The sequence below is a fragment of the Mustela putorius genome, unplaced genomic scaffold, assembly GCF_011764305.1.
Source record: "Mustela putorius furo isolate JIRA1106 unplaced genomic scaffold, ASM1176430v1.1 tig00002044_pilon_pilon_pilon, whole genome shotgun sequence".
NCBI lineage: Eukaryota > Metazoa > Chordata > Mammalia > Carnivora > Mustelidae > Mustela > Mustela putorius.
Genome location: NW_025421931.1, coordinates 87,795 through 99,929, shown reverse-complemented (window position 1 = coordinate 99,929; position 12,135 = coordinate 87,795). Strand labels below are relative to the sequence as shown.

General features: G+C 37.0%; 1 protein-coding gene across 1 annotated transcript; it reads left to right on the top strand.

Annotated features, from left to right (window-relative positions):
- The first annotated feature begins 749 nt into the window (after window positions 1–749).
- On the top strand, window positions 750–965 carry LOC123394221 (H/ACA ribonucleoprotein complex subunit 3-like). Its single transcript, XM_045087980.1, has one exon. It carries the CDS (start codon window positions 750–752, stop codon window positions 942–944), a length of 195 nt encoding a protein of 64 aa, XP_044943915.1. The 3' UTR covers window positions 945–965.
- Window positions 966–12,135: the final 11,170 nt, after the last annotated feature.

The following is a 12,135-nucleotide window of genomic DNA, read 5'->3' as shown; positions in this document are numbered from 1 at the left end:
GGGAGTGGAAGATATAAACTTCTAGCTATGGAACAAATAAGTCATGGAAATAAAAGCCACAGCATAGGGAAAATAGAATTTTATGCATCGTATAGTTAAACATGAAAACTACAGGAGCACCAAAGTGACTTGATCAGTTAAGCCTCTGTCTTCACCTCAGATCATGATCTCAGGGTCCTGGGACTGAGACCTGCATTGGGTCCCTTCTCAGCAGGGAATCTCCCTCCCTCTCTCCCTCTGCCCCTCCCTCTTGGCTTGTGCCCTCTCTCTCTCTCTCTCTCAAATAAATAATCTTTTCTTTTTTGAGTGGTTTAAAAAAAACATGGTAGCGACATTTGTGGCGAGCATAGCATAACATATAGAGAAATTGAATGACGTTGTACACCTGAAACTAATGAAACATTGTGTTAACTCTACTCAAACAGAAAAAAACAATTAAATAAAATCAGAATGAAAAAGGAGACATAACTGACACCACAACTATAGAAATATCGTAACAGATCCCTGTGAACCATTATATGGCAATAATCGGAAACCAAAAAGAAATATATAAATTCATAGAAACATATAACCTATAAAGACTGAATCATGAAGAAATAGAAAATATGAACACACCAAGAATGAGTAAAGACACTGAATCATTAATCAAAGACCTCTCAATGACAAGAAGCCCAGCACCAGATAATTATATTGGTTGAATTCTACCAAACATTAAAGAAGCATTGGGAACATCTCCTTTCAGCGTTGTCATGTTTCTCCAGTATTACCTCAATGAGCAGGGAGACCAAGTCTATACTCTGAAGAAGCTTGACCCTATGAGACAACAGACCTGCTCAGCGCATCCTGCTTTGTTCTCCCCAGATGACAAATATTCTCAACACCGAATCACCGTCAAGAAATGCTTCAAGGTGCTCATGACCCAGCAACAGCGCCCTGTCCTCTGAGGGTCTCTTAAGCTTCACGTTTCTTCTGCTACCCCTCAGAGACTTTCCCAAACCAAGCTCTTCAAACTGTGAGCCTTGAAGCCTTCTTACCACCCTTGCTGTTTGGAATCCGGTTTCATCGTTTCCCTTGGTCGTGCTTGTGCAGAGCAGTTATGGTAGCCTCCCTCTTAAGGGAACAAGTTTGAATTTTCTTTCCCTATTTTGAATCACTGCTAGGTTATTAAAATGATTTGAAAACGCTAAAAAAATTAAAGAAGCATTAACATCAATACTTATCAAACTCTTCCAAAAAAACTGAAGAGGAAGGAATACTCCCAAATTCATTTTCCATGTCCAGCATTGTCCTGATACCAAAGCCAGATAAAGACACTACAAGGTGGGTGCCTGGGTGGCTCAGTGGGTTAAAGCCTCTGTCTTCGGCTCAGGTCATGGTCCCGGGGTTCTGGGATTGAGCCCCGCATTGGGCTCTCTGCTCAGCGGGGAACCTGCTTCCCCTCCTCTCTCTCTGCCTGCCTCTCTGCCTACTTGTGATCTCTCTCTGTCAAATAAATAAATAAATAAAATCTTTTAAAAAAAGAGACACTACAAGGGAAAACAAAACAAAACAAGACAAAAAACCACAGACCAATATCTTCTCTGAACATAGATGAAAAATTCACAATAAATATTAGCAAACAAAATTCAAATCACAATAAAAGTACCATACACTATGATCAGGCAGGATTCATCCTTGTGACACAGGGATGGTTCAATATATACAAATCAATAAAAAACATAATAATAATAAGAACAATCATAAGAAGAAGGACATAATAATAATAATAAATAACATCTTTAATAGAATAAAAGATAAAAATCATATGATAATCTCAGTAGATTCATAAAAAGCAATTGACAGAATTCAACATCCATTCACGATAAACGCCCTCAACAAACTAGATAAAGAAACATACCACAACATAATAATAAAAGCCATACTGGATAAGCACCCATACTTCATACTGAATGACAAAAGCTTAACAGCTTTTCCTCTAATATCAGGAACAAGACAAGGATGCCCACTCTTACCACACCAACTCAGTGCAATCAGGCTAGGAAAAAAAAACTAAAAGTTTTCTAAATCAGAAGGAAAAAGTAAGTTCTGTCTATTTGCAGATGACATGATTTTATATATGGAAAATCCTAAACATTCCACCAAAAAACTGTTAGATGTAATTAACAAATTCAGGAAAGTTGCAGGATACAATATCAACATACTGATATCAGTAGTGTTTCTATACAATAACAACAAATTACCTGAAAAAGAAATTAAAAATCCATTAACAATAACATCAAACACAATAAAATTCTTAAAAATATATTTAACTAAGGAGGTGAAAAGATTGTGAATAGCCAAAGCAATCCAGAGAAAGAACAAAGCTGGAGACATCATACTTTCTGATTTTAAACTATATGTAGTAATAGAGCTATAGTAATCACACAGTGTACTATTGTTCATAAAAGCAGGCATTTAAATAAACAGAAAAGAGATCCTAGAAATAAACCCATACAGTTAAAGTCAACTAACTTTTGACAAAACATCAAGAATATAAAATAGGGAAAAATGGTCTCTTCAAAAAAATGATACTTGGGAAACTATATATCCATATGCAAAAGAATAAACTAGACTCCTTTCATCATACACAAAAAAAATCAATTCAAAATATATTGAGGACTTGAAGGTAAGACCTTAAACAACAAAATTCATGGAAGAAAATATAAGAAGTATATTTTATATACTCTTTAATGTCTTGGCAATGACTTTTTTTTTTAATACCAAAAACAAAGGCAATGAATGAAAAATACATGTATGGGACAGCATCACACTAAAAAACTCTGTGCAAGGGTGCCTTGCTGGCTTGGTCAGTAAAGCATGCAACTCTTGATCTTGGGTTTGTAGGTTTGAGCCTCATTTTGAGTATAGAGATTACTTAAAAAAAATCTTTTCTAAAAAATTAAAAAAGAAAAAGCTCTATGCAGCAGAGAAAACCACAACAAAAGCAAAAGGCAAGCTATGAAACATGACAAGGATGTCCAGTCACCACCTTTATTCTTCATATTACTGGAAGTTCTACCTACAGCAATCAGACAACAAAAACATATAAAAGGTATCCAAATTGGTAAGGGAAAAGTAAAACATTCACTATTTGGAGATGGCATGATAATGTAGGTAGAAAACAAAAAAGACTCCGCACAAAGCTGCTAGCACTGATAAACAAATTCAGTAAAGTTGCAGGATACAAAATTAATGCACCATAATCTGTTGTGTCTCTATATACCAAAAAAGAAGCAACAGAAAGAGAATTTTTTTTTAAATCCCATTCATGAATGCAATGAAAATAATAAGATACCTAGAAATAAACCAAAGAGATGAAAAGCTTGTACTCTGAAAACTATAAAAAGAACTGATGAAAGAAATTGAGGATGACACAAAGAAATGGAAAGACAGTCCATGCTCATGGATTGGAAAAAGAAATATTGTTAAAATTCCTTTGATACCCAAAACAATCTACACATTTAATACAATCCTATCAAAAAAAACCCACAATATGATTTTTCACAGAACCAGAACAAACAGGTTTAAAATTTGTATGGGATCACAAAAGACCTCAAATAGCTAAAGCAATCCTGAAAAAGGAAAGCAAATCTGGAGGCATCACAATTCTGAAATGCAAGTTATATTACAAAGCTGTAGTAATCCAAACAGTATGGTATTGGCACAAAAATAGACATAGAGATCAACTGAACAGAGTAGAAAACACAGAAATAAACCCACAATTATATGGCCAATTAAATTATCTCTGACAAATCAGGAAAGAATACCCATGGGTAAAAGTCCTTTCAACAAATGGGGTCCAAAACTGGACAGCAACATGCAAAAGAATGAAATTAGACTACTTTCTTTCAACATACACAAAAATAAATTCAAATTCAAAATGGATTAAAGACCTAAATGTGAGACCCGAAACCACAAAAATCATAGAAAAGAACAAAGACAATAATTCCTCTGGCATTGGCTATAGCAACTTTTTTTCTAGATAGGTCCCTGAAACAAAGGAAACAAAAGCAAAAATAAACTATGGGAACTACATCAAAATAAAAAGCATTTGTGCAGTGACAGAAACAATCAACAAAACTAAATGGCAAACTATGGAATAGGAGAAATTTACAAATAACACACCTGATAAAGGGTTGACATACGTAAAAAAGAGTTAGAATCCAAAATCTATAAAGAAATTTCAAAGCTGAACACACACAAAATGAATAATCAATTTTTTTATATAATTTTTTATTTTTTATAAACATATATTTTTATCCCCAGGGGTACAGGTCTGTGAATCACCAGGTTTACACACTTCACAGCACTCACCAAAGCACATACCCTCCCCAATGTCCATAATCTCACCCCCCTTTCTCCCAAACCTCCTCCCCCCAGCAACCCTCAGTTTGTTTTGTGAGATTAAGAGTCACTTATGGTTTGTCTCCCTCCCAATCCCATTTTCTTTCATTTATTCTTCTCGTACCCACTTAAGCCCCCATGTTGCATCACCACTTCCTCATATCAGGGAGATCATATGATAGTTGTCTTTCTCCACTTGACTTATTTCGCTAAGCATGATACGCTCTAGTTCCATCCATGTTGTCATAAATGGCAAGATTTCATTTCTTTTGATGGTGCATAGTATTCCATTGTGTATATATACCACATCTTCTTGATCCATTCATCTGTTGATGGACATCTAGGTTCTTTCCATAGTTTGGCTATTGTGGACATTGCTGCTATTTTAAAATGTGCAGAAGACACAGACATTTGTCCAGAGAAGACTTACAGATGATCAACACACACATTTGAAAAGATGCTCATTATCATATATCATCAGGGAAATGTGAATCAAAACTACAATGAGATATCACCTCATACCTGTCAGAATGGCCAAGATAAAAAAAACACCAGATATCAGGAGTGGTGAGGATGTGGAAAAAAAGGAAGTCTTGCAATGTTGGTGGTAGGAATTCAAACTGGTACAGCCACTGTGGAAAACACTATGGAGGTTCCTCAAAAAGTTAAAAATAGAAATATGCCACAATCTAGTAATTGCGCTACTGGGGTTTGTTTTTTTTGGGGGGGGGGGGTTGTTCTTGTTTTTGTTTTTGCACTACTGAGTTTTTAACCAAAGATTACAAAAACACTAACTCAAAGGGACCATGCACCCTTATATTTACTGCAGAATTACTTAACAATAGCCAAGATATGGAAGCAACCCAAGTGACCATTGATAGAGGAATGGATAAAGAAGATGTGGTATATATAAAATGGAATATTTTTCAGCCATAAAAAAAAGAACAAACGTGGTTAAAACTAGAGAGTATAAGGGTGTATAGAGGGAGAAGAAACAAGATGACAGAGGAGGAGGAGACCTAAAATCATCAGGTCCCAGGAGTTCAGTTAGATAGTTATCAAACCATTCTGAACACCTACAAACTCAACAGGAGATCGAATAGAAGAAGAGCAACAATTCTAGGAACAGAAGAGCAACCACTTTCTGCAAGTTAGGATGTATGGAGAAGTGAATCTGAGGCAATATACAGGAATAGACTGTGGGGGGAGGGGCTGGCTCCCAACAAACGGTGGAGCAACAGAGCACAAAATCAGAACTTTTAGAAGTTGGCTCCACTGAGGGACCTCACTCCAGAGGTTAAGCAGGAGTTAGAGCCCTCGCAGGAACAGTGTGGTCACAGAAAGAACAGGGGTGTCTGAGTGTGGCAGAGCTCCAAGGTATCAGAGCAGGGAAGCTGGCAGCAGAGATGAAGCCAAGGAGGGGGCTCTCAGCTTGGGGTTACCTTAAACTGTGATCTCAAAGAGCATGGACCCCACAAGTCGCTGACCCAGAGAGACTCACCTTCCTCTTCTGGGAGGAACAGGATGGCAGGAATCTGCTGGGTTTGGAGACTCCAAACAAAGCCCTGCGTCAGAGATAGAAATGCTTGGACACAGGTTGGAGACCAGAGAGATATGAGAGATTGACTGCTTTTCTCTCAGGGCACACTGAGGAGTGGGACCCTGAGCTCTTGGTTCCTCCAGCCAGAGATTGGGAGACTGGTATCATTATTCCTGTCCTCCAGAGCTCTACAGAAAGCATTCGGGGAACAAAATCTCCCGAGACCAAAATTGTGCAGATTAGTTAGCCTGGCCCCTGGCAAAGGCAGTGCAATTCCGGCTTGGGCAAAGATATTTGAGAATCCTGGCTACAGGCCCCTCCCGCAGAAGATCAGCAAGAAAATCCAGCCAAGACCATGTTAACAGATCAGTGAGAACTGCAGAAATCTGGAATGCAACACATAGAATTCATGGATTTTCCTCCATGATTCTTTAATCTTTCAAAGTTAAATATTTTTCATTTTATTTTCTTCTTATTCAGTTTTTAAAATTGTTCCTCTTTCCTATTTTAAACTTTTTAACTATTCTATCTTATCTATACCTTTTTTAAAAATCTTTTTAAATTTTCATTGTTATATTCTATCCCTTCGTTGTATTTAACCTTACTTTTTGTATACATATAGGCTTTTCTTTCTTCAGGGATACAGTTTCTTCTAACAGATCAAAATATACCTTAAATCTAGTGCATGGATTTTTTTTTAGTCTCCAGCCTGCTCACATTCTTTCCTATTTTTTTTTTAACCAACTTGTCTTATCAATTATCTTTTTTTTTTAGTTGCTCAGCATCAGGGAAATACAAATCAAAACCACAATGAGGTACCACCTCATTTAGTCAGAATGGCTAAAATTAACAAGTCAAGAAATGACAGACATTGGGAGGATGTGGAGAAAGGGGAACCCTCCTACACTATTGGTGGGAATGCAAGCTGGTGCAACCACTCTGGAAAACAGCATGGAGATTCCTCAAAAAGTTGAAAATAGAGCTATACTATGACCCAGCAATTGCACTACTGGGTATTTACCCTAAAGGTACAAGTGTAGTGATCTGAAGAGGCACACACACCCAAATATTTATAGCAGCAATGTCCAAAATAGCCAAACTATGGGAAGAGACTAGATGTCCATCAACAGACGAATGGATAAAGAAGATGAGGTATATACAATGGAATACTATGCAACCATCAAAAGCCCCAAATCCTGCCATTTACAATGTTGTGGATGGAACTAGAGAGTTTAGGTTAAGCAAAATTAGCCCATCAGAGAAAGAATTATTATATGATCTATCTGATATGAGAAATTTGAGAGGCAGGGCAGGGGTTTATGGGGGGTGGGAAGGGAAAAAAAAGAAACAAGATGGGACTCGGAGGGAGACAAAACATAAGAGACTCTTAATCTCAGGAAACAAACTGAGGTTCGCTGGGGGGGGGAGGAGGGGAGGGATAGAGTAGCTTAGTTATGGACATGGGTGAGGGTATGTCCTATGGTGAGTGCTGTGAATTACATAAGACTGATGATTCACAGACCTGTACCCCTGAAGCAAATACTATATTATATGTAAAAAAGAAAAACACAAACAAAAACAAACAGAAAAAAAAAAAAAAAACCTAGAGAGTATAAGGCTAAGTGAATTAAGTCAGTCAAAGAAAGACAAATACCATATGATTTTTGGAACTTAAGAAACAAAACAAATGAACAAAGAGGGAAAAAAAGAGAGACAGACAAACCAAGAAACAGACTCCTAAATATAGAAAAGAATCTGATCGTTACCAGAGGGGAGGTAGGTGGGGAAGTGGGTGAAATAGGTGATGGGAATTAAAGAGGGCCCTTGTTCATCATCACTAGCCATCAGGGAGATTCAAATTAAAACCACATTAAGATATCACCTTTCACCAGTTAGAATGGCCAAAATTAGTAAGACAGGAAACAATATGTGTTGGAGAGGATGTGGAGAAAGGGAAACCCTCTTCCACTGTTGGTGGGAATGCAAGTGGGTGCAGCCACTTTGGAAAACAGTGTGGAGATTCCTCAAGAAATTAAAAATGGAGCTTCCCTATGACCCTGCAATTGCACTACTGGGTATTTACCCCAAAGATACAGATGTCGTGAAAAGAAGGGCCATCTGTATCCCAATGTGTATAGCAGCAATGGCCATGGTCGCCAAACTGTGGAAAGAACCAAGATGCCCTTCAACGGACGGATGGATAAGGAAGATGTGGTCCATATACACTATGGAGTATTATGCCTCCATCAGAAAGGATGAATACCCAACTTCTGTAGCAACATGGATGGGACTGGAAGAGATTATGTTGAGTGAAATAAGTCAAGCAGAGAGAGTCAATTATCATATGGTTTCACTTATTTGTGGAGCATAACAAATAGCATGGAGGACAAGGGGTGTTAGAGAGGAGAAGGGAGTTGGGGTAAATCGGAAGGGGAGGTGAATCATGAGAGACTATGGACTCTGAAAAACAATCTGAGGGGTTTGAAGTGGCGGGGGGATGGAAGGTTGGGGTACCAGGTGGTGGATATTGGAGAGGGCACGGATTGCATGGAGCACTGGGTGTGGTGAAAAAATAATGAATACTGTTTTTCTTAAAATAAATAATTTAATAAAAAAAGAAAAAAATCATAAGGAAGAGAAAATACACTGACAATACTGTCATGTATTTATTGAAAAAATCTACATATAGCTCCACCCATTCAAACTGTGTTAACTATACAATTTTTAAGATTTTATTTATTTATTTGACAGAGAGAGAGACAGAGTGCAAGTAGGCAGAATGGCAGGCAAAGGGAGATGGAGAAGCGAGCTCCTTGCTGAAAACAGAGACTGATACAGAACACCATCCCAGGACCCTGGGATCATGACGTGAGCCCAAGGAAGTTGCTTAGCTGACTGAGCCACCTAAGCATTCTTTATGTTCTATCATTTAATCATTTAATTCTCATGCTCTTTTAACTTTTGTCACTTGTCTGTAATATCCTTTACAGCAAGGAAGGTCCCGTTCAGAGCCATGTATTTACTTCCGATGTTGTGTCTCTTAGTCTCTTTCAGTTTTGAACAGTTCCTTAGTCAGTCTTTCCCAGATTTTCATGACATTTAATTTTTTGAAGTGTTAATTCCAGTAATGTAGAATGTCTTTCAGTGCAGGTTTTTCTTATGTTTCCTTATGATAAAATTGAGATTAGGGATGCCTGGGTGGTTCAGATCATGATCCCAGGGTTCTGAGATTGAGTCTTGCATCGAGCTCTGAGCTCACTGAGGAGCCTGCTTCTCCCTCTGCCTGCTGCTCCCCCTGCTTGTGTTTTCTCTCTAATAATACTGAGTTTTCCAAATACTATTTTAATTGATTAACTCTCAATGTTTAAAATATTTCCTATAAGGATCTTGCAGATATTTTTTAGATTTATTCCCAGTTATTTAATACTTTTGATCCTATTATAAATATTATTTTAAAAAGTCAATTTCATTTCCTGTTGCTATGTTATAGAAATAAAATTATTTTGCATATTGAGCTTAGATTCACCTATCTTGCTAAACTATCTTATGACATTGTTTCTCACAGTTCTGGAGGCTGGGAAGTCCAAATTCAAGGCAGTAGCAGATTCAGTGTCCAGTGAGGGCCTGTTTCCTGGTTCATGGATGGTGGCCTTCCTCCTGTTTCTTTGTACTGCACAGGGCCGAGGGAGCTCTCTCAGGACTCCTTTATGAGTGCACTAATCCCATTCATGAGGGTTCCACCTTCACGAGTAATCATTTCCCAAAGTCTCCACCTCTAAATACAATTACATTGAACACTAAGATTTAACACACTAATTTGGGAGCTGGGGGGACAGAAATATTCAGTCTGTAGCAAGGCTGTTCCTTGTTCTTTGCCAGGTAGACCTCTCCAATATGGCTTTTTAACTCGTGAGGCCAGTAATGAGAATTCCCCTGCAGAGAGGGCTCAGTGGTCTTTTAAGGATTTCACCTGCTTGAATCAGGCTTACATAGAAAAATCCCTTTTTGATTAACTCAAAATTAACAATTAATTATATCTGCAAGATTTCTTTACAGTTGCCATGTTCTGATGACTAGAGTCAAGTCACAGATCTTGGCTACACTTAAGGGAAAAGGATTATAAAAGGTGAGAACACCAAAGAGCATTTATTATGGGGTCACCGAGGGTCTTTATTTTATAATTATATTAACAAATCCCTTATACTACTAGTTTTCTAAGTTTTATAATGGATGAATGTTGAATGAATGTTTCTTTTGCATATATTGAGATAATTGTTTTAATTTGTCAATGTGTTGAATTACATTATGTGCTCATGTTAAACCAACCTTGCATTTCTCAGGGAAACTGAATTTCATTCATTTCATTGTGATTTCATTCATTTGTTTCATATATTGCTACTATTGATATGATATGCTAATATCCTAGTGAGGAATTTCTCCTGTCCATGGATAATGTTAATACAAGGAATTTTGAATACATTTAACTCAATTTACTTGGCTTCAAACTTATGTGTATTGTTGCTTTGTGTTTTCTGTCTTGTATCTTTAAAAAATAATCGACCATTTTTATAACTTTTATATGATACTCTCAATGTTCATTTAAGTTGAACTATGTATTTAGTTTTTTTCTTTTTTCTTACATCTCAGAATTTCTATTTGGGATTATATACATACTTTATGTACATACTTTAGGTACATACATCATATACATACTTTAAAATTTTCATAATGAGAACTGCCAGGTAATGAACCTCTGCTTAAAAATGTCTTTATTGGGCATCTGGATGGCTCAGTTGATTAAATGTCTGGCTTTGGCTCAAGTCATGATCTCAGTGTCCTGGGTTTGAGCCCCACTTCAGGCCCACTGCTCAGCCTGGAGTCTTCTTCCTCTCTGACTACCCCTCCCCACCACTTGTGCTCCCTCTTTCTCTTTTCTTCTCTCATTCTCTTACAAATGAATAAAATATTTTTAAAAATAAGTATATGTCTTTATTTCCTCTTAGTTTCAATATACATTTTCACTACATAGAAAATCCTAGGTGAATAGTTATTTTCTTTAATCATACAGAAAATGTCATTACACTGCCCTTTGTCTTTCATAATTGCTCTTTAGAAATCAGGTGTCTACCTGTTTCTCCTTTGCACATAATCTATTCCCCACTCTGCTCCTTTTTCCCACAATTTTTGGTTACTTTAAAGATTTTACTTATGGGGAAAATTTTTTTTTGTTTGTTTACTGCAGGTATGCTCTTATGTGTCTAGATTTGGGTGTCTTATTATTTATCTTAATAATGATCCAATTAGAATTTCATTTAAAACAGCTCCAAAAACCATGATATACCTAGGAATAAGCCTAACCAAAGAGGCAAAGGATCTATACTCTAGAAACTACAGAACATTTTTGAAGGAAATTGAGGAGATGAAATCACATCCTATACTCATGGATTGGAAGAACAAACATCTTTAAAATGTTTGTGCTTCCCAGAGCACAATTTACACTTTCAATACAATCCCTATCAAAATATCATACACATTTTTCACAGAGCTAAAACAAATAATTCTAAAATCTGTGTGGAACCAGAAAAAAACCCAAATAGTCAAAGGAATGTTGAAAAAGAAAACCAAAACTGAGGCATCACAATGCCTGACTTCAAGCTATATTACAAAGCCATTGTCATCAAGACAGTATGGTATTGGCACAAAAGCAGACACACAGCTCAAAAGAGAAGAATAGAGAGCCAAGAAATGGACTTTATGATCAACTAATCTTCGACAAAGCAAGAAAGAACATCCAATGGAAAAAAGATATTTTCTTCAATAAATGGTGCTGGGAAAACTCTACAACAACATGCAGAAGAATGAAATTAGACCATTCTCTTACAGCGTACACAAGGATAAAATGGATGAAAGACCTCAACATGAGACAGGAATCCACCAAAATCCTAGAGGAGAACATAGGCAGTAACCTCTTTGACACTGGCCACAACTTCTTTCAAGATGCCTCTCTAAAGGTAGGGGAAACAGAAGCAAAATGCACTTTTGGGACTTGCACCAAGATAACTTTTTGCACAGCAAAGAAAACAGTCAACAAAACTAAGAGACAATCCACAGAATGGGAGAAGATCTTTGCAAATGGCATTTTGGATTAAGGGCTGATATCCTAGATCTATAAAGAACTTCTCAAATTCAACACCCAAAAACCAAACAATCCA